This window comes from Geotrypetes seraphini, chromosome 17, assembly GCF_902459505.1.
Source record: "Geotrypetes seraphini chromosome 17, aGeoSer1.1, whole genome shotgun sequence".
Taxonomy (NCBI): domain Eukaryota; kingdom Metazoa; phylum Chordata; class Amphibia; order Gymnophiona; family Dermophiidae; genus Geotrypetes; species Geotrypetes seraphini.
Window position 1 is genome coordinate 29,542,229 of NC_047100.1, and position 23,565 is coordinate 29,565,793.

A 23,565-nucleotide genomic window follows, 5' to 3' on the forward strand; every position below is an offset into this window, starting at 1 on the left:
AAAGTTTCATTTGTCACGTTGGTCAGAGGAATTAGGATAGAGATGTCGTCAGCGTATATATAGTATTTTAGGTTTAGCTTTTGTAAGAGGTGACCTAAAGATGAGGTGTAGATATTAAACAAGGTGGGAGATAGAGGAGAACCCTGAGGTACTCCCGAAGGGCTTTTTCAAGAATTAGAGTATTTCCCATCGTAGACCACTTGAAAAGATCGTTTGGTTAAAAAGCCCTGGAACCAGTTCCAAACTCTTTCCGAGAAACCCATTGCGTCTAGGCAATTCAGCATTATTTCATTATCCACTAGGTCAAATGCGCTGCTAAAATCTAGTTGTAAGATCAGAGCGCTGGTACCTTTGCTAAAGAGATCGTATAGGTGGTTGAGGATAGAGCCTTGTAACTACAGGTTGGATTTAACATTTCCAGTGCCTCTTCTTCTGTTTATATGGATCACAGATACATAGGTATGCAGAGTAAGCCAGTCATAGGTCCAAATCAAGTGCCAGCCTACATGAGGAAGGGGAAATTGTTAGTGTGGTTGAATTGTAAAGGTTTCATAATGGGCTGCTGGTAAGAGAAAGCAGACTTTAGAAAAAGGAAGATGGATTGAGACATGTGGGTTTTTCTTCCTTGCACTGAAAGCAATGGGATTAGAGAGTAGAGAATGACACGGTGGCTGTTACCCATGGCTAAAATAGTGAGGAAAAAGAAAGTGCTCACCGCAGATATGGGGACAAGGCCATCCACCGCCCCATGGAGCAGTGATTGGCCTTATCTCCTCAGTTAAAGGAGGGAACGCGTGCAGTCACCGATTGCATGCAGCCCCCTCCCGATTGCTGCCACATCTATCTCCCTCCCTCCTTCCTACCGATCGCCACTACATCTATCTCCCTCCCTCCCTTCGTGGCATGTTTTAATTTCTGTGTTTAGATGAATGCCAGACCAATGAGGGGGGAGAGGCACAGTAACAGAGCAAATGGAAGAGGCAGAGAGAAGGCAAACAGCGGATGGAAAAACTGAATGAGGAGAAGATGGAGAGCAGAAACCAGACAAGCATATAGAGGCAATATTTAGATATATGGAATATGAGCACAAAACAAACTATCACCAATATATTGCTCTTACCAGGCCATCAAGAAGCACACAGTGATGAAGCCCTTGTATAGATGAAGGTCTGGGACATCCAACCTGGAATGGAGTGTGAAAGCAGTTAGCAATTTGAAATGTTGTTAATTCAGCACAAGACCTGCTAAACGAATAATATAGAGGTACATAGGAGCAACATGAACTGTCAACAGAAGGATATCTAGAGTTTCAAGTTTTTATTGATATTTGATGAATCGCTTATTCAATTTGCTAAGCGATGTACAACTTTCTAAAAAACAAAGTTGTAGAGTCATCAAAAAAACCAAAGGTTGCAATATAGAATTCTCACCTATTATTCCTGCTTTAATATGTGAGCTGCTACCAATAACTCCTTGCCTAGGTGGTCCGGCACATCTGGCTGCCTAGGGAAAGAGGCAAGATCACATTCGGTCACATGAGAGATTGGGGGGAATCACAATTAAGTGCACATCAAGACAGATTCTCATTATCCCAAGAAATGGGTCCTTATGAGGTTGTCCCTGACCACCTGGCCTCTTCTGTGCTCTTGCTCTGGTAGCAGCCTCTGTCTAGGTAAGATGTCCTCTTCCCGCTCAGGCATCCTTCTTGTCACTGCTAAATTGTGAAGCAATATTTGAGCTATCTTTTGTGGTGAGTACAGCACTTATACTCCTGAACAGTGTCGGCATCTAAACCTTGGCTTCAACAAGCCAAATGTGCTTTCAATGATAGCTCGTGTGGTGTTAACAGCCACTCGCTCAGGGGATAGGCACGATCACCTGCATGTAGGAGAAAGAGGAAAAAGTGTTAGAAAAGGAACACACATCTGTTGCCCCTTGTCCTGCGCCATCCTCCAATGTTTGTAACGGTCCTGTGGTAAAAGGAGAGAAAGGTGGTTAATGAACAAAAGCTTTATTTGCAGTAGTGAAATAACTCACCAGCCAACCATTGCAAATTTCTCCCCTCTGAAACCTGTCACTTATACCGGAATGGGCCAGGATGTACAAGTCATGGCAGAACCCTGGGAAGCTTCCACACACATCTACCACCTCCATTGTAGACCACCTGCATATTCATAGAATGATAAGCTCTCTGGTTCCTAAATTGCCTTTCCATATCTGCAGGTGGTCTGAGTGCTACATGTAATATAGTAACATAGTAGATGACAGCAGATAAAGACCCGAATGGTCCATCCAGTCTGACCAACCTGATTCATTTTAATTTTTTTTCTTCTTAGCTATTTCTGGGCAAGAATCCAAAGCTTTACCCGGTACTGTGCTTGGGTTCCAACTGCCGAAATCTCTGTTAAAACCTACTCCAGCCTATCTACACCCCCCCCAGCCATTGAAGCCCTCCCCAGCCCATCCTCCACCAAATGGCCATATACAGACCGTGCAAGTCTGCCCAGTACTGGCCTTAGTTCTTCAATATTTACTATTATTTTCTGATTCTAGATCCTCTGTGTTTATCCTACGCTTTTTTGAACTCCGTCACTGTTTTCCTCTCCACCACCTCTCTCGGGAGCGCATTCCAGGCATCCACCACCCTCTCCATAAAGTGGAATTTCCTAACATTGCTCTTGAATCTACCACCCCTCAACCTCAAATTATGTCCTCTGGTTTTACCATTTTCCTTTCTCTGGAAAAGATTTTGTTCTACGTTAATACCCTTCAAGTATTTGGATGTCTGAATCATATCCTCCCTGCCCCTCCTTTCCTCTAAGGCAGGGGTGTCCAACCTGCGGCCCCTTGAAGTATTTTGTGCGGCACCGGTCGAGAGCGATGCAGTGTTTTCCTCTGCTGCCCCCGGGTGTTTACCATCTTGCTGGCTCTCTCCTCTATTTTGCTGCAGCGTTTGCATGTTTGTGCGGCCCCAGAAACATTTTTTTTGGCCAATGCGGCCCAGGGAAGCCAAAAGGTTGGACACCCCTGCTCTAGGGTATACATATTCAGGGCTTCCAGTCTCTCCTCATACATCTTCTGGCGCAAGCCTCCTATCATTTTCGTCGCCCTCCTCTGGACCGCTTCAAGTCTTCTTACGTCCTTCGCCAGATATGTAACTGAAAACAATACTCCAAGTGGGGCCTTACCAATGACCTGTACAGGGGCACCAACACCTTCTTCCTTCTACTGGCTACGCCTCTCTTTATACAGCCCAGCATCCTTCTGGCAGCAGCCACTGCCTTATCACACTGTTTTTTCGCCTTTAGATCTTCGGACACTATCACCCCAAGGTCCCTCTCCCCGTCCGTGCATATCAGCTTCTCTCCTCCCAGCATATACGGTTCCTTCCTATTATTAATCCCCCAAATGCATTACTCTGCATTTCTTTGCATTGAATTTTAGTTGCCATGCATTAGACCATTCCTCTAACTTTTGCAGATCCTTTTTCATATTTTCCACTCCCTCTTCGGTGTCTACTCTGTTACAAATCTTGGTATCATCTGCAAAAAGGCACACTTTTCCTTCTAACCCTTCAGCAGTGTCACTCACAAGCATATTGAACAGGATCGGCCCCAGTACCGAACCCTGAGGGACTCCACTACTCACCTTTCCATAGCTCCCAGGACAGAGGGGAAGTGTGTCAGTTTATTTTGCGTTGCTGGTCTGCCTCACTCAAAAATATATAGATAGCAATCTGCCTTAAAAATGCATCCAAAAACCGATTGATAATCCTCAAGACAGATGGCTGACTGATGCAAGCCCCAGCTTCCAGCAGCCTTTGGAAAGTTCCAGTAGCCAAAAAAGCCAGGGCGGTAGTTACCTGTACATAAACTGGAAGGGATTGTCCCCTAAGAGTGTGTTCCAGATCATCATGCAGTTGCTCACACAGATGAACTATAGTCTCTCGATTAAATCTAAAGAGACCAATACACCGGTCATCTGTCATATCGAGGAAGTTCACCCTGGGCCAAGTGTCCGTGTCTGCGTCTAACCTGGCCCCAACAATCTATTCCCCTCCACATTTAACACAAAAACAAAGTAATCAGCCATCCCTCACACCAACAGCAAGCAAAAGACACCAACAGACAAAAACAGCCACAAACACAGCCTGCCAAAAACACAGAACAAATACACAAAATGGGGTGGGGTTCAAAAGGGAGAAGGTAGGACAAAAGAGAAACAGCAAGGATAGTAGCACAAGGTCACAGCAAAGTCTCACAATATTGCAAAAAAACATCAGAAGCACAAACACTGAGAGTCTTAAACACAAAAATCTGCTCTACCAGAGCCCTCATTATGCTAAGGACACCTAAGTGGCATCTGATATCATAGGCACTGTTAGATTTTCCCGCCATAAAACTTTCAAACTGATTGGTCGTGCTTTGGGGGTTGTTCATCTACACACATTCTCAGAGCTTTCATACTGAGGCATTTGTCATCGACTTAGTCTGGAGAAGTACCAGTTATCTGTTTCTAAGAGGAATGATCTGTGGCTTTGTGGTTAAAGGCACTGCTTTTCAGCACCCAGCTTGGAAGAAACTTTGGCCTCAATGCGTTGCTGAACAAGATTTCGAAGGATATGAGCCCCCTGTTGTGGAGGAGATCGTGTCCATGTAATGCGCTTCCAGAGTGTGTGACAGAACAGGGGTTCAAGAAGGGATTGGATGAATTCCTGAAGAAAAAAAGGAATAGAAGGGTATAGATAGAGGATCGCTAGACAGGTCCTGAACCTGATGGGTCACCGTGTGAGCGGACTGCTGGGCAGGATGGACCCCTGGTCTGACCCAGCAGAGGCACTGCTTATGTTCTTAGGGTTATGTTCTTATATCTTGAAGTCGATAGTGAGGACATCAAGGAATTGGCCGAGGGGCTGACAACGGACAAACTCACTGAACTCCAGCAGCATGAGAAGCAGTCATCAGAGGAAGATGGTAAAAAGGAGGAGATTCAAAGTGATGTGTTAAAAGCTGAAATAGAAAAATGGAATGAGTGCCAGGATTTCTTTGAGAAGAACCACCCTGACAAAACTTTTACGAACAGAGCGATGAACATGATGAACGATCACGTCGTCTCTCGTTTCCATAAAGTTTTGATGCGTAGGAAAAGACAAGTCACATTAGATCGGTTTTTGGTGAAGTCTGGTTCACCAGCTAAACCAGGGTTCTCAAAGTCCCTCCTTGAGGGCCACAATCCACTCGGGTTTTCAGGATTTCCCCAATGAATATGCATGAAATCTATGTGCATGCACTGCTTTCAATGCATATTCATTGGGGAAATCCTGAAAACCTGACTGGATTGCAGCCCTCAAGGAGGGACTTTGAGACCCCTGAACTAAACAGATTAAAAAAGGAGAAACCCCTGACCCAGAAGAAATTACAAGAGAGAAACACCTGAAGCAGAACATACCATTTGAAGAGGCAGGCCTGCTGATCTTCAATTTAAAGGGGTGGTTGGGTGGCCGAGGCAGGAGGAATTGGGCTTCTTCCTCCTAATTTTATTTTATCTTTAAGTTCAGGGGTGTGGGTAAGGGGGCCATCGTCAAGGGGAGGTCCCTGCATATGCCCATTCAAAAAACAAAACTACTCTTCCTGTCCCAAACAGCTGAGTGGCAGGAGGCTGCTTCCTTTGCCACTTACCTGTTTGGATCTTCCCCTGCCGGCTCTGCACATGTCGGTCGCTTTCTCCATTGACTGACTGGATGGGATTACAGTGGACCTGCACAAAACTCATTTGCATGCAAAATTGTTTCATCATCGATTGCCATTTTACTTACCAACACCACAGCAACCCAAAGGATTTTAGAGCGTCCGGCCCTTGATCGTGAAGTGAATAGTAGTCGTAGGATGATCTGCCCTTTGTTGGGAACAGTAAAAGAATGATTATTGTATTGCCTTGTAATTTTAGGAACTTATCATACCTCCCCAATATGCATAAAATAATTTGATAATTACCATATTATTACAGAGGTCTTCCTCTGGACTCTTTGATTTTGTGGAGAATTACTATGGTCTGGGTGCTACATTTCATTAGTTATCCCATGGTATTTCTTTGTTTAGAGTGTTCTCTGATTCAAAGGGGAAGAAACTACTTTGATTAAAATAATTCAAGTTGGCACAAAGCCAGCTAAGTGTTAGAATGCAACATAAACCAAACGTATTTCACAATCTTGACAAATTTTATTTTTCTTAGAAATCTAAAATGTGTTGTTTTTTTATCCCAGTTTGCATCTTATATACATATCTAATGTCTATTTTTTTCTGGGGGGGGGGGTTTCTTTTAACAGAGCCCACAGTAAAGATGGGAGAACCGGAGCTGCTTCTGGACTCTAACATCCGTTTGTGGGTGGTGCTTCCCATTGTGTTCATCACATTTTTTGTTGGCTTGATCAGACATTATGTCTCCATCCTACTCCAGAGTGACAAAAAGCTTGGTCAAGAACAAGTATCAGATAGGTGCGTCTCTGGACAGAATAAGAGCTGACCTGTCTGTTTAGTCTGGTTTCTAAGACATCTTTGATGAATATGCATGAGAGATTTGCGCGCTGTTGGGGCAATACATGCAGGTCTCTTGTGCATGGTTCAAATGCACGCAAATCTCTCTCATGCATATTTATCAAGGATCTCTTGCAAACTAGACTGGTTACAGAGTACTCTGGCTTGAGAAACACTGCCTTATAATAGCTGTTGGCACATGAGGGGCAGAGGTAAGAATGGTGAAACCTGGAAATTTCAGAAATAGCACTCAGAACATATGGAGGCCGAGAAAGTTACCTTTATAACGGCATCATGTAGCCATTGATTTTCAATATTTTTGTCTGCTACAGAGGCTGGCCAGAGCTCAGTCGAGTGAAATAGATGACATTCTCTGTTAATGTGCTTTTGATCTCGTGCATTGCAACGATACAGTTTTCAATCTAATTTATACTCATGGCTTAATGCTGCTTCTTTTATTCAGCCAAATCCTAATTCGAAGCAGAATTCTCAGAGAAAATGGAAAGTACATTCCCAAACAGGTATGCTTTTCTAATTCAGTATTTAATGTTTTGAAATAAGATTTGAAGACCAAAAGTATTGTCCAGAAATAGTGTGGTAGCTGGTATTAGTCTGGTTGGAGAATAGCAGGACTATTTAAATAAGAAAACCCATTAAAGAGAATTTCTTCTTTTATTTCCTTTTTCAGTCTTTTCTCATGCGCAAATTTTTCTTTAACAATCCTGAGGATGGATTTTTCAAGAAGACCAAGAGGAAGGTGGTACCTCCTTCTCCAATGACAGGTAGCATAAGCTTGGAAATCTGTGTTTAATAGAAAAAAAAAAAAAACCCTTGATGCTTAAATATAAGAATTGAATGTCATCCCATTGTTCTCGTTTGCTCAGCTTCATTTCCTCTCTCCTGTTGCCAAATGAAGCCAAACCAAAGGTAGTTCTAACTGAAGAAACTGGGTCTCAAGTGGCAACCAGGAAATACTTAGGAGTGGGTAAGAAACAGGATTCACGTAATGGATCCTATTGGGGTCCAGGTTAGGTTCCTCTGGATACTTGGGGTCCATATCTGGAAGCAAAGCTTGGTCTGCAAATCTGCAAACACAATGTTTTTCTCTGAATGCTATAAAGCTGTGTGTGCCTTGCTAAGGAACCTGCTTCCCAGAAGTGTAAATGATTCAGTCTCTTTCTCGTGGCCACCTGTACCAGCAGCCCAGTAGTGCTGCCATAAATCAGGACTAGGGAGCCGCTTATTTCAGCTGTTGTACAACAGGGAAGCATTGAAGCTTTTTGCCTGCATAAAGTATGCCTAGCCTTAGACTGGTGAAGAGGACAGTAATACTTTGCATTCATAATTTTATTAGAATCTGTGTTTAGTTAAGAGGTTCTTATTGAAATTTACTACTGCAGGGAAGTATTCTAACATCACATCATTGCTTATTACACTCATCGGTTTAGTTATATTTTACTTAGAACTTCATTATTTCCTCAATCGTGACAATAAACAAAAAAACATTATGTATTAGATTGTTCCATCTCTTTGATTAAATTATATAGTATGGGGCTAATAATCAAAACCAACTTTCTGGACATGCAGCAGCACTTCTAAGCTGCTGTGCGTCCATAGAGTAAAGGGGCGTGTTGGGAGTATGTTATGGGCAGGAATCGGGTGGGCTTCAACCCAGACATATCCCAACCATAATCAAAACTTTCCTAGAGGGAACATAGATGAAGGTACAGGGCAGGGGGGTTCCAGGAATGTTGGGGAGAGCCCTTCTGCCATGATCAGACAAGGTAGTTGGTGGGACGTCTACAAAACTTGCTTTTGTACATTTTTCGTGTGAACGTTTTTATTCTTGAAAATGGGCATAAAAAGATAGATGTCCTAAGGAGCAAAACTTATACCTAACTCATTTTCAAAAATAAAAGATAGACCTTTGGCAGCTTTTGAAAATGGACATTTTTCCTGCTGGGTTTCTGGACATCTTGCACAAAATGTCCAATCTCAGACTTAGGAACATTTTTTATTATGTCCCTCTATTTATGTATGCTATTTATAAGTGTTGTTTTAATGGTTGTTTTTATCATACGAGTACTTTGTACACTGCTGAGCCTTCTGTGACACTCTATGGCACCACATTAAGCCTAAATTCATAAATACCACTTTGGTATTGTGCATTTTATATCATTCCTATTTATGTTGCAAACTTTCTCATTCCCCTGATGCAGGCAGTTAAACAAACTTGGCTGCGTTGGGTTTACCTATGAGATGGTTTGGTTTTTGTTGTTTTGTTTTGTTACCAATAATGGAACTTTTTGCCATAGTGGTTTCCTTCATTTGCTGCTTGGTCTGTTCTCCATAGGTGCTACCTGCCTCTATTTTGTTTTCAAGGCAAGTAGAGGCCCTCCTTGAGGCTCCAGATATTGTAAAAAAAATTGTATTTGCAGCATTGTGTAAGTGGTTACTGAGATTACTTGAGCCCAGGAGCTGTAGACACTCAAATTATGAGAAAGCAACAGTCTGGTGCAGAAGTCTCTCATTTCTTTCTTTTCCTTCCTCAGATCCTACCATGCTTACAGATATGATGAAGGGCAATGTGACCAATGTCCTTCCTATGATTCTTATTGGCGGCTGGATCAACATGACCTTCTCAGGGTTTGTTACAAGTGAGCTGAGAAAACACTAAGATCCACTAGCAGAGTGTAGCAAAATAAAAGGGTTTCCAGATTTGTTAAATGGGGGTTTTGTTGTACCTATCTGATGATGGCTGAAGCCTTAGTAGGTATGTGATGTTGAATTTGGATTCTGTTTTAGTCCACAACCCTAGACCACTTGGTTGTATATTGAATGTATTATAAATTTGAATATAATTTCAGTTAGGTCTCTGTTCTCATCCCAAGGAGCTACGGTACATAGAGCACTCTCAACCAAACTCTCAGGGGGCCAGTTCTATAAAGTAGGTCAAAATGCAACATACAGAGTGAATTCTGTAACAGCATTTCCATAGGGGTTATTTCCCTGTGCCTACATGGACTGCAGAAAAAATCCATACCATCTTTTCACTCCACCTCTAGTGTACTTCACAGGCTACCTTAGATCCTCCCAGCAGCCTTCTCTCTTCTGCACGCATGGCTGCCACTTTATTATTTTTAATTCAACGTAGTTTTGTCCCTTTCGTTGTTCTTTTGCATTGGAAGTCCATTTGGAGCACTGCCTGCTTGAGAATTCAGACTTGGGTCTGTAGCTGACAGACTTCGGGATACTTGTTAGCTAGTCTGCTAGTCCAGTGTTTCTCAATCTTTTCAAGCCAAGTACCCCCTAAGCTTAACAAATACCAACCGAGTACCCCCACCCAAACTTCGCCCCAGATCCGCCCAAACTCCACCCCCATAATAATAATACTAATTGTAATGCTATTTCGGCCATCCATTTTTCATATACACACAATATAATCTTATTAATACATAATGGTAACCACAAAATTAAAAAACACAAAACACACTGAACGCAGAGAAAATGTTAATTCTTTAGCACTCTCCAGACCAGTAGAGGTTAACTTTACGATTGGGTATATATCTAATCATGACCAGCAGGTGGAGACTGAAAACAAAACTTTGGGACAGTATATCCTAGCCCCTCCTCTCTATTTCCCTCAGTCTTCTTTCAGTCTCCAGCAGGTGTTGAGTGATCTGTACCCATCTCCCTTGGTAGGGCTGTTGGAATTTGTTTAGGGGGTTTATTGTCCCTGTTTTTAGCCGGACGGAGCTTGGGCGGACTCTGTTTGGGGGTTCGTCCGACCTCGGGGGTGTTAAACCCGGCGGGTCACGAGCGGGGTCCCTCCCCCCACTTCCTCCACCTCCCCACATTTTTTTAGAGGAGCCTCAGCAGTAAGCCTTGCCCCCTAAATCAAGCAAGGCATATTGCTTTGAGAGCCTGTGGAGTCTGTTCTGTAAAAAAAAAAAAAAAAAAAAATCCTGAGGTAGTGCTGGTCTGGAGGGTTGTTTCCCTTTAAGAAAACTGTATTTTACTGTATTTTTTCATGTAACCAGCACTTTTTTATAGCTAGGTCGCGTATGGAGCAATTGTGCCCTTCTCCGGGGGAGTAGGCCACAATTTTAGTCCAGCCGCGAGGCACTCGCGGCCGGCCTGAACTCGGCGGTTTGGGTCGGTGAGGTGGTGGAGCTCCGTCGGCAGCGGCTGCAGGCGCCCAGAGCTCCCCGCCGATGGTGCCTCGCGAGTCGGCTTGGAGCAGTGGGGAAGCCCGGTCTTCCACAACCGCCCACGGAGGGATTCCCCGAAGGATTCCCTCTCAGCTGATTTTTTGACAGCTGATGCCGGCTTGCCTGCTTTAGCGGCTGAGACTATTCAGGTTTCTCAGCCGCTTCAGGCTATGGAGGGAGCTTTTTTGGCGGGAAAACCGCCATCTTCTCTGTCTGGCCCCTCCATTTTGTCTTCCACCTCAGGTGACCTTCCCCCTGTTTTGACTATGCAGGGGCAGGTTTCTGCTGGGTCCCCTGCTGTGGCAGGGAGTCCCTTGGGACCCTCGGGGGGTTTTTCCCCTGATTTTTTCTTTTCATTATGCAAAGCCTATTTTCAGGCGGCTGGGGGTCCCGGTTGCGCCCAGGGGGTCTCGGGGGGTGGGGTTTCCTCCGCGCTCCCTGCGGCTTTGCCTCTCTCGTCTGACGTGACGTCCCCTCCGCCGCCTCTCTTGTCCAAGCGTCCGCGGGTGTCGTGGGACGAGGATTTGTGGTCGGAGGAACGTGTCGGTCTGGAGGAGGACCTGGACCCTTCTGAGGAATTCCAGGACCCTCTGGAGGGGACGGAAGCTGGCGGCGGGTTGTCGGGTTTCCCGTTCTCCAGTGACGAGGCGTCCGTGGTGCGCCTTTTTCAGAGAGATGAGCTGCCTGACCTTATTCAACAGGTTTCTTCGGCTTTGCGTTTTGAGGACGCGCCGCCGGAGACTCCGCGTGTGGGGGACCCTCTGTTACGAGGGATCCGTTCCGTTTCCCGCTCTTTTCCTATGCATCAGGATATTCGGGATATTATTCTTGAGCAGTGGAAAACGCCGGAGACGCCGTTTCGGCTGGCGCGCAGCATGGCTCGCCTGTATCCCATTCCTGAAGGGGATCGGGCTACGTTAGCTTCGCCAGTCGTGGATGCGGTGGTCTCGGCTATTTCCAAGCGGCATACCGTGCCTGTTGAGGGCGGTTCTGCCTTGCGGGACTCTGAGGAGCGCAAATTGGAGACCATCCTTAAGCAAAATTTTCAAGTCTCTGCCTTTGGGGTCCAGGCGGCTATTTGTGGGGGGCTGGTCGCTCGCGCCGTGTTTCGGTGGGCGGAGCGGGTCTTGGATCGAGAGTCTGACGACTGGTCTCTGGTGGATCAGGAGGTAGCGAAGATTGAGATGGCTGCCTCATTCCTCTCGGATGCTCTGTATGACTTGGTGCGGATCTCGGCTAAGTCCATGGCTTTTGGCGTGGCCGCAAGGCGTGTGTTGTGGCTGCGCGCTTGGGCGGCGGATGCTGCGTCCAAAGCTAAGCTTACTAAATTTCCCTTTCGGGGGTCGTTTTTATTTGGAGAGGACTTGGATAAGTTGATTCAGACTCTGTCGGACTCGAAAGTTCCCCGTTTGCCGGAGGACCGTGCCCGCCCGGCGTCTCGGGGTGGTGCGGCCCGGGGGCGTTTGCGGGAATTTCGCAAGTATCGCCCTGGGCGTGGGGCTGCTTCTTTCCAGTCTCCGGGGTTTTCCCGGGGTCGGTTCTTCCAGCGCATGCAGCCCTTTCGGGGGGCCCGTCGGGGGGCAGGGAATCCCTCCGCCGGTTCCCCCGCTTCCCGTCCTGCACAATGACGCCTTGCCGGCGCCCCCCTTGGTTCCGGTGGGGGCCCGGCTGCGCGACTTTTTTCCCAAATGGGCCGAGATCACGTCCGATCAGTGGGTCCTGGAGGTGGTGCGGGACGGTTATGCCCTGGAGTTCGCCCGCTCTCTGCCGGATTTTTTCCTCGCTTCTCCGTGTCAGACTCCTGGGAAGACGCTGGCGTTTCGCCAGACCCTTCAGCGCTTGCTAGATCTCAGGGCAGTAGTTCCAGTGCCCCCCCCGGAGTGGGGCACGGGCAGGTACTCCATTTACTTTGTGGTGCCCAAGAAGGAGGGGACTTTTCGGCCCATCCTCGATTTGAAAGGGGTCAACAGGGCTCTCAAGGTTCCCTCTTTCCGTATGGAAACGCTGCGGTCGGTCATTCTGGCGGTTCAGCCGGGGGAGTTTCTCACTTCTCTCGATCTGACGGAGGCCTACTTGCATGTTCCTATTCGGACCTCTCATCAGCGTTTCCTGCGCTTTGGGATCTTGGGTCGGCACTATCAGTTCTGTGCGCTTCCCTTTGGGCTGGCCACGGCTCCCCGGACGTTCACCAAGGTGATGGTGGTCGTCGCGGCAGCCTTGCGGTCGGAGGGCATCCTGGTACTCCCTTACCTGGACGACTGGTTAATTCGGGCCAAGTCGTTGCAGGAAAGCTCCCGGGTTACGGCTCGGGTGGTGGAGTTTCTCCGGTCGCTGGGCTGGGTGGTCAACCTTTCCAAGAGTCGGTTGGTTCCGGCTCAGCGTCTGGAGTACCTCGGGGTGCTGTTCGACACCTCCTTGGGGAAGGTCTTCCTCCCAGAGGCCCGGGTGAGCAAATTGCAGTCTCAGATTCGCCTGCTTTTGGCGTCCCGGTGTCCTCGGGCGCGAGATTTCCTCCAGGTCCTGGGGTCGATGGCGGCGTCCCTGGACGTGGTGAGGTGGGCGCGGGCCCCCATGCGTCCTCTCCAGTATGCTCTGCTCCGGAGGTGGTCTCCCCAGAGGCACGGGATGGATGTTCCGGTTCCCCTGCGAGGCTTGGCGCGCTGCAGTCTGCGTTGGTGGCTCCGGACCCCTCACCTAGTTCAGGGGGTGGGTCTGGATCTTCCGCAGTGGACGGTGTCATTACGGATGCGAGTCTCCTGGGTTGGGGGGCCCAGTGTCTGGGTCACTCAGCTCAGGGAACCTGGTCCACGGAGGAGGCCTCCTGGTCGATCAACGTGTTGGAGACCAGGGCGGTCCGGCTGGCGCTGTTGGCTTTCCACTCCCTTTTGTTGGGCAAGTCGGTCAGAGTCCTGTCGGACAATGCCACGGCGGTGGCTTATGTCAATCGTCAGGGGGGCACCAAGAGCACTCTGGTGGCGCAGGAGGCGGCTCGGCTCATGGTTTGGGCGGAGTCGCATCTTCTGGACCTCTCGGCCTCTCACATTGCCGGGGTAGAAAACGTTCAGGCGGACTTCCTCAGTCGTCACTTCTTGGATCCGGGAGAGTGGTGTCTCGGCGCCGAGGCGTTTCAGTTGCTAGTGCGTGCTTGGGGGCAGCCCCTGATGGATCTGATGGCTACAAGTGGCAACGCCAAAGTACCCCGCTTCTTCAGTCGTCGCAGGGACGGTCTGGCCGAGGGTCTGGATGCTCTGGTCCAACCGTGGCCAACGGAGGGGCTGTTGTATGTGTTCCCTCCTTGGCCATTAGTGGGCAGAGTACTGCTTCGCATTGTTCGCCATCCGGGGCTGGTGGTCTTGGTGGCTCCGGATTGGCCTCGTCGTCCGTGGTATGCGGATCTGGTGAGGCATCTGGTGGCGGATCCTCTTCCTCTGCCTCTCGAGTGCGATCTTCTGACGCAGGGTCCCATTCCCATGTTCGACCCGTCTCCCTTTTGTCTTACGGCTTGGCTCTTGAAAGGGGCCGCCTGAGTAAGAAGGGATATTCCGACAAGGTGATCTCTACACTTTTGGGGTCCCGGAGGCTTTCTACCTCTCGGGCTTATGTACGGGTTTGGCGTCTTTTTGAGGAATGGTGCCGAGCGCGGGGAGTGGTCTCCTTTCGCGCTTCTCTGCCTAACATTCTAGAGTTTTTGCAGGATGGCCTGGATAGGGGCCTGGCCTGGTCTTCTCTTCGGGTTCATCTGGCGGCCCTGTCGGCTTTTCGGGGGCTGGTGACAGGTCAGCGTTGGTCAGCCATTCCTGATGTGATTCGCTTTCTTAGGGCGGCCAAGTTGATCAGGCCTCCCATAAGGCCCTCGATTCCCTCTTGGGATCTCAATCTGGTTCTCTCTGTTCTAGTGCGCCCTCCTTTCGAGCCGTTGGATGGCTGTTCGTTGAAGGACCTTACGCTGAAGTCGGTCTTTTTGGTGGCCATTACTTCTGCTAGACGGGTGTCTGAGCTACAGGCTTTCTCTTGTAGGGCTCCCTTCTTGGAGTTTTCGAAGGAGCGGGTTGTTTTGCGGCCTGTTCCTTCCTTTCTGCCGAAGGTAGTTTCTCCTTTTCATGTCAATCAATCGGTGGTCCTCCCGGTCTTGGGTAGTCGGGAGGGTTCTTCTGAGCAACGACAGCTGCGCAAGTTGGATGTCGGTCGGGTCCTCCATGCTTATGTGCAGCGGACCCGGGATTTTCGGAGCTCCGATCATCTCTTTGTGCTTCTGGCGGGTCCTCGTCGGGGGGCTGGCGCTTCTAAGGCTACTATTGCGCGTTGGATCAAGGAGATGATTGCTTCCGCTTATCTTCTGAGTCAGAAGCCGGTTCCGGAGTTTCTCAAGGCTCATTCCACTAGGGGTCAGGCGGCTTCTTGGGCTGAGTCGTCGCTCGTGCCTCCGGTGGATATTTGTAAGGCTGCGGTTTGGTCCTCCTTGCATTCATTTGTTCGGCATTATCGGGTAGATGTTCAGGCGCGTCGGGACGCGGTGTTCGGTGAGCGTGTTCTGGTATCGGCCCTTCGGGGGTCCCGCCCGTGAGAGGGACTGCTTTGGTACGTCCCAATCGTAAAGTTAACCTCTACTGGTCTGGAGAGTGCTAAAGAAGGAGAAATTAGGTTCTTACCTGCTAATTTACTTTCTTTTAGCTTCTCCAGACCAGTAGAGGTCCCCACCCTGTCTGTTGTTGTTGTTGTTGGGGCTGTTGCGCGGGCAGTTTTTGGTTTTTGCTGCGGGTTCTAGTATTTTTCTAGGGCCGGGGAGAATTAAAGAACAGCGGCTGTGGCTCGGCTGGCTTAGCTGGCGAGCTGTGGGGACCTTCTTCCTTCGGGAATTTCTCCTCTGCATTTTCCAACAGCATTTTTGGGTATGTTATTTGTTACTCCTTTCGGAGTATTGTTTTTTCTCTCTGTTGTTTTCCAGTTCTTGGTTCTGCTTGGCTATTCGGCAGACTGAGGGAAATAGAGAGGAGGGGCTAGGATATACTGTCCCAAAGTTTTGTTTTCAGTCTCCACCTGCTGGTCATGATTAGATATATACCCAATCGTAAAGTTAACCTCTACTGGTCTGGAGAAGCTAAAAGAAAGTAAATTAGCAGGTAAGAACCTAATTTCTCCTTATCATTTATATTCGGGGGATTTCAAAGATATCAAGGCAGATGACTTTAAAAAATGCAATGTCACCTCAGTAACACCTATAGAAAAATAGACAAATATACTGTAAAATATAGATAGCAGATATAAATTCTCAAAACTGACACATTTTGATCACTAAATTGATAATAAAATCATTTTTCCTACCTTTGTTGTCTGATGATTTCATGAGTCTCTGGTTGCACTTCCTTCTGACTGTGCATCCAATATTTCTCTTTCTTTCTGCCTCCTGCATGCTTCCTCTCCTCCAGATCTCATTCTATTCCCCAACCAACATCTCTCTCTGTCCCTCCATGAGTCCAACTTTTCTTCCTCTCTCATCCCCCAGATCAATTTTCACCACTACCCATTTTTCCTTCTATCACCCCTCTCCAACACCATGCCACATCTCTCCCTCCATCACTATGCCCAACATTCCTCCCCCTTGCATCCCCTTCAATCTATCCCTCTGTTCCCTCTCCACCACCATATCCAACATTTCTCCCTCTTATCCTTCTATTCCCCATGCATCTCTACGCCAAATTTTTCTCTTCCTGTCCCCATGTGCACCATCTCTTTCCCTCTCACTCACACACTCAGGCCCAACAATTGTCCCTTTCTATTCCCTCCCTCCTTCCTATGTCCCGAGTTCATGCCCCCCAGCCTTTGTCCTTCCTTCCTCCCTGTCATGCCGAAGCCTGCCTGCCCCCAAGCCAACCCGCCGCCGATTCCTCCTCCCCCCCAGTCTACCGCTGCCATTTGCATTTAATTATCCCCCGCCGCAACTCCAGGAAGGGAAGGGCCAGGCGCGTGTAACAATTGCACTCTGTCGGCCCACAAGCCTTCCCCCCGACATGTTTAAAATACCTGGGAGTCTCATCAGTTGTAGATTCAGAGTCAAGTTCTTAGTCTTCTCTCCTTGCTCCAACGCTGAGCTTGGGACTATGTGCAGCTCTTACGATCGATGACAGCCACTCTAGATATGCTTCCATGGGCAAGGTTTCACATGAGACCACTTCAACTTGCACTATTCAATTGTTGACTCACTATGAAGGATAATAAGCTCTTTCTTCCCTTGATTCTTCAAGTGAGAACCAGCCTGTATTGGTGACTTCATCCCCCAAATCTTCAAGTGAGCCTGCCTCTGGAAATTCCAGATTGGTTGGTTGTCCCAACGGACATCAGTCTTTTTGGTTGGGAGGAGGCACATTATCTTCACCAAACAGTGTAAGACTGTTGGTCCTGAATTCAGTATTCTTGGTCCATCAACCACCTAGAGCTGAGAATAATAAGGAATGCATTGTATCCCTTTACTCTCTTTTTTAGAGGAAAACCAGTGTGTGTATTATTGGAAAACATGACTGCAATCTCCTGTGTCAACTGATGAGGAGGAACAAAGAGTGTAGCAGGGGAAGCAGTCTTGCTCTTTTGTTGGGCAGAATCTCATATTCCACTACTCTCAGCAGCACACATTGCAGGAACATTGCACACTCAAGTGGATTTTCTCAGCACAGTGTCTTTTTATCCAGGACAGTGACAACTGTCGTTAGAGGCCTTCACTCTGATCACAACTCAATAATGGGGGTCCCTTCACAATGGAACTCATGGCATCCAAAAAGAATACTCAGGTTCCCATGTTCTTCAGTTGGTAGATAGACCAAGTGTCTCAAGGCATAGACGCTCTTCTTCAAATCTGGTCAATAATGTATCTACTTTATGTCTCGTCTCCGTGGCCAATGATCAGCAGGTCTCTTTAGCATATAGCTCATCGTCTAGGTCCAGTTATTTTAGTGGATCCTAATTGGCTGAGATGCCCATGTTATACAAATCTCGTGCTTCAGGATTGCTTCTCTTTTGTGTGTCCCCAGCCTCAAAGGTCTATTGCATCAAGGTCCAGTCCTGATGGAAAATCCCTCCCCCTTTAGTCTTAGGATCTGGCAAGAAAGGAAATATATTTGGAAGGTGTTTTAGCTACACTTCTCCAAGCATGTAAACACTCTACGTGTACTGGATGTGCAAGAGTGAAGATTATTTAAGGCCTGCAGAAGGATAGTTCTCCTTTCCATTGCTTTTATTCCTCAAATATTAGCATTTCTTTTGGATGGCCTCAAAAAAGGATTTGCCCTTAATTCCCTTAAGGTTCAAATTGCAACTTTAGGCTAGCTTGCTACTAGGGCCATATTCAGTGTACTTCCCTAACAGCACATTCTGATGTATGCTTGTCTGGAATGGAATTTTAATTTGTTTCTCCAAACTCTTCAAATGGTTCCATTTGAACCTTATCAGAAAAGTTATTCTGAAGGATATACGAGTGTCTATGGCTTCAGCCAAGAGAATGAAGTTACATTACATTACATTACATTAGGGATTTCTATTCCGCCATTACCTTGCGGTTCAAGGCGGATTACAAAAGGTTAATTTAAAAACAGAGTTACAATGATTAGCTAGAGAGGTAGGTTGTAGATCTTATAGACATTTAGCGGGTTCAAGTCCTATCTTGTAGAGATCCCGTTTTCAAATTCTCTATTCAAACAGTTCTTTCATTTCTTCCCAAAATTGTTTCTTCATTTCATCTAAACCAGTTTCTCTATCTTCCTTTTGGAAAGGAAGATTATGTCACTGAATCAGTGAATGTTAAGTAGGTTCTGTTTCACTATTTGGAGGTCGCTAATGGCTTCAGACATTCTCACCATCTCTTTGTTCTCAACGTAGGACCCAAAAGAGGTATGGACCCAAAAGCAATCATTTCTCATTTGGTTGAAGGAGATCGTCTTTTCAGCTTATCTGTTGGCAGGAAAGTCATCTCCCTCAGATTTAAAGGCACATCCCATCAGAGCCCTTTCCATAGTCATTGCAAAGCTGCAGGCAGTGTCTGGATGAGATTTGTAGATCTGCAACATGGTCGTCTTGTCATTCATTCTCCAAACATTACTGTCTAGATGTTGCAGCTGGAGTGGAAGCTTCTTTTGGGCCTTCTATGCTTTCAGCAAGGGTGTCTCTTCCCCTCCCAGCTTGATGACTGCTTTTCTATATCCCCTTGGACTGATCCTTGGTGATGAAACTGAAGGAAAAAATAGATCTTGGCTGTTAATTTTCTTTTTAGTCACAAAGGATTTGTCCAGAACCTGTCCTATACTATTTTGTATAGAGTTCCTGGCTCGCTTTATTCATGTTCAAACAAAAGAACTGTCTTCTCATTCAAATTGGTAACCAAACTTCAGGATTGCAACCGTCACATTTGAAAGTCACTCAGAGGTATAGAGTTCTTCAAGAAGAGAGTTGCGCCCTCTAGTGATGAACCAAAGTATACTTTTCAGTCGTTGCAACTTTGATTACAAAAATAAATAAATAAATAAATGTCTTTACAGTCTTTCAAACACTTGTATGAAAATACTTTTGTTTTTTCTTATCTTTACAAATCTTTTCAAATGAACATCGCTCTGTGAGAAAATTGAGAGCAGCTTGATAATTCAGTTTATAACAGGTTCGGGGTCTCTACGTGGCCCCGTTTCGATTCCTTCTTCAGGAGACCCTATTATATGTAAACTGAAAAACCTTTTCAATGCTGATAGAATGCTTCAAGTTTGCGATGTGGTAACATCGTCAAAAGAACGCTGTCGGTGCTGAGAATTTAAACTAATTTAAGCATTCTATCAGCATTGAAAAGGTTTTTCAGTTTACATATAATAGGGTCTCCTGAAGAAGGAATCGAAACGGGGCCACGTAGAGACCCCGAACCTGTTATAAACTGAATTATCAAGCTGCTCTCAATTTTCTCACAGAGCGATGTTCATTTGAAAAGATTTGTAAAGATAAGAAAAAACAAAAGTATTTTCATACAAGTGTTTGAAAGACTGTAAAGACATTTATTTATTTATTTATTTTTGTAATCAAAGTTGCAACGACTGAAAAGTATACTTTGGTTCATCACTAGAGGGCGCAACTCTCTTCTTGAAGAACTCTATACCTCTGAGTGACTTTCAAATGTGACGGTTGCAATCCTGAAGTTTGGTTACCAATTTGAATGAGAAGACAGTTCTTTTGTTTGAACTCTAATATTTTTCTGACTTCCACTAGTATTTAACTATTAGTACCCCAGTGACATTATAAAGAAATTATATTCGCTTTATTCATGGGCACAGGTTTTTTGCCCTTTGTTTACTTAGTGTCTCTTACCTGTTATATTTGTTAATTTTTAAAATGACGCAGTTTTCTTACTAAAGGCAATTTTCACTGCTTGGTTATGAAGCCTGTAATTGAGGCTAGATGCATATGGCACTATAAGGCATAGCTCAATTAAGCTCTCAATCTCCACCTGCTGGCAGATGGGCATAACCCATTAGTCTGGACTGATCCTTTAGGACTAAAGGAAAGAAAATTAACAGGTAAGATCTAAATTTTCCATTCTGTAACCTAAGCATGTAATTGTTTCAGCAAATCTCTTAACCCTCTATTGTCCCAGGTACAAATTAAATACCTGTATTTAATATGTAAACTGTTTTGATTGTAACCACAGAAAGGCAGTATTCAAAATCCCACCACCTTTCCTTTTTCAAGTTTCAAGTTTATTAGGATTTTATATACCGCCTATCAAGGTTATCTAAGCAGTTTTACAATCAGGTACTCAAGCATTTTCCCTATCTGTCCCGGTGGGCTCACAATCTAGCTAACATACCTTTTTATCTCCTATCATTAGTGGTCTGGGGGTCTTAGGGCAAGAGCAATGCCCTTTTGTTTCTACCCTGTCCGTCACCTTCATCAAAATAGAACCTGGCGGTCTCATGTAGCATATGGCTCCAGAAAAAAGAGGACGGATTGAGACCTCCGGGTTTTACTTCCATTGAAAGCAATGGAAGTAAAACCTGAATGTCTCAATCTGTCCTCCTTTTTCTGGAGCCATATGGTAACCCTCATGTGACTACCACTAAAGGTTAAGTTCCTTATAAGATGACAGGCTGGATAGGAGCAACTGCGAGTCTGGGGAATTGAGTTCAAGCTCCTTGTGACCCTGGGCATTTAACCCTGACCTAGATACAAAAACTTAGATTGTGAGTCCACTAGGGACAAAAAAAACCCCTGCATATAATATGTACAGCGTTTTGTACAGCTAGTAGTACTGTAGAAATGTTTTTTACATAGTAATGAGTTACTTTACATGCATTTGCATCTCAGTAAGCTACTTTAGGGCCCTTTAAGGCACATTAAAGGGCAAATAACATGGCTTACAGCCTAATGCAACTTGATAACTTCCCCCTAAATAGCATACAAAGAACTGATTCCTCAGAAAGGTCTTGCCGTATATACTCTAATATAAACTAACCTGAATATAAACAGAGGTAACTTTTTTCTCCCCAAAAAAGAAGAAAAAATGTTGAATCCTGCCAGGCTCTGCACCTATCCCCCTCCTTCCCGATGCCTTGCAGGCCTCCACCGAGCCTGCCGTAAGCCCTAGTGGGCCAGCAGTGGGCCAGGACATGAGGGATCCCTCCTGCTTCCTGTCCCAGCTGATTCTAACAGCTCTCACCTCCCCACTTAGTAAAAGGCATTCCTTTAAAATCTCTAGTTGTCCAGCAGTAAACCAGGGCAGGAGCGATCTTTCTGTGCTCCTGCCTCGTACAGAGCCATTATCTAAAAGGCTGCCGCGAGTTCTTGAGAGACTGGGAACTCACGAGGTTGCCATGAAAACTCATGGCAGCCATTCAGATAGTGGCTCTGCATGAGGCAGGAGCATAGGAAGATTTCTCCTGTCCTGGCCCACCAGGGATTTTAAAGGAACGCTTTTTACTAATCGGGGAGGTGAGAGTCTGCCAGGACAGGAGGCAGGAAAGGTTCCTCCTGTCTTGACCCCTGCTGGACCACCAGGTCTTACGGCAAGCCTAGTGGAGGCCTACAACAGGAGATGGGTGGGCGCTGACCCAAATATAAAGAGCAATTTTTTTGGCCCCAAAATCTCTATTTATATTCAAGTATATTGAGATTCCACCATAGAGTATAGGATACATAAAATACTGACAGAACTAAAGTGAGCTCTGCTTTCTGAAAGGTTGGCTGTTCAATAAGCTTCGGGGCATGGGCTTGGGTTGCCTACCTACCATGTTTCCATGATTCCATTTCCTTCTTATGTAGCTAAGGTGCCCTTTCCCCTGACTCTACGTTTCAAGCCTATGCTCCAGCAGGGAATCGAGCTTTTGTCTCTGGATGCGTCTTGGTAAGCTGAGGAATGTGATTGTTTGGTAGTTTTTTGTTCAGGTAACAGGTTTCATCCCAGGACAAGCAGGCAGCATATTCTCACAACATCCACAGAGCCCCAATTCGGACAGCAGCACAAGCAGTCTTGCATGAAGAACTTTAAAAAGTTTGCGACTGCACCACGCATGCGTGAATGCCTTCCCGCCCGACGTAGGGCGTGCGTCTCCTCAGTTCTATTTTTTTCAAGGAGTTGTGAAGTCCTACTTTGTTCGTTCTGTGTGCTTTCTAGTGCCTTCTTAGTCGCGGGATTTTTCATTTTGGGTTTGTTTTTCATCTTTTTCTTATTCTTTCTTAATAAAAAAAATTTTTTTAAAAAACAATTCTTCTATCTTTTTCTTTTTTTTTTTCGGCCGTTTTCGACGGCAGGGCCTTGTCCTCCGCCTCAGCCAAATTAAAGTCCGAAGGCTGAAGCGGTGTTTCCGTCCATGTCCCGCCCTCTCACCGGCTTTAAAAAGTGTAGCAGGTGTCAGCGCATGGTTTCTCTCACAGACCCCCACAAGTGGTGTATCCAGTGTTTGAGGCCAGACTACCATGTGGAATCTTGTTTGCGCTGTGCCACGCTACAAAACCAGTCCATTAAAAACCATCTTATTCAAGGAGATTAAATAAAAATTCTATGTTGGCCAACAGAGTTTTAAATTATAACTTTTACTTCACCTCCTATTTGAAATTCTGGATCAAGACCAAGCCAACTTTTTTCAAATACTTACCTTCTCATAGACTACCAGAGTTCAAACACGTGTTTCGTTCTCTCACACAGCTCCAAGTGCATCTGGTATAATCTTCATATGATGCTTTTGAGCTGACATCTTGAGTTTCAGCACTCTTTATAGCCATGAAGCGACTGGTGTGATTGAGAATTGCTGACATGGACCCTAACCTCCAAGACCGGTTAGCAAAATCCCTTGCCTGGGGGGATGAACTCTTTGGGGATTCCATTGAAAATATAACAAAGAAGCTGTCTGAGCATGAAAAATCTTTTACCTCACTGCTCAGACCTAAAGCTAAATCTTCCACCTCCAGAGGGTACAAGCCAGCTTTCTCATATCAGAGGCATTATCCCCCTGAAGTCTAGACCACCACAGAAAAAGCAACGCCAACATCCCCAAAAGGCTCAAATACCTGCTGCGTCCAAGACAGCTCAACCTTTTTGAACATCTCAAGGCTTTTCAGCATCTTCAAGATCAAGTGGTTCTCATTCATACAGACAACCAAGTAGCCATATTCCACGTCAACAAACAGGGAGGAACAGGATCTTTTCTTTGAAAGGAAGCTCAGAAGATTTGGAATTGGGCAATTCCTCACAACATTTTTCTGAGAGCTGTCTATATTCAAGGAGAGAAAAATTCACTGGCAGACAAATTGAGTCGCATCCTGCAACCTCATGAATGAACTCTCAATTCGCTGACTCTTCATCA

At 46.0% G+C, this 23,565-nt stretch overlaps 1 protein-coding gene across 2 annotated transcripts in view; it reads left to right on the top strand.

Annotated features, from left to right (window-relative positions):
- The window catches only part of EMC3 (ER membrane protein complex subunit 3), a 62,036-nt gene that overhangs the window by 10,035 nt on the left and 28,436 nt on the right, over positions 1–23,565 (top strand). For both annotated transcript variants that reach the window (XM_033925765.1, XM_033925764.1), the window contains exons 2-6: positions 6,326–6,494; positions 6,997–7,054; positions 7,222–7,315; positions 9,086–9,190; positions 22,025–22,106. In XM_033925765.1, the coding sequence (XP_033781656.1) occupies positions 6,340–6,494; positions 6,997–7,054; positions 7,222–7,315; positions 9,086–9,190; positions 22,025–22,106 (494 nt within the window). In that variant the 5' untranslated portion in view covers positions 6,326–6,339. The remainder of the gene's footprint in view (positions 1–6,325; positions 6,495–6,996; positions 7,055–7,221; positions 7,316–9,085; positions 9,191–22,024; positions 22,107–23,565) is intronic.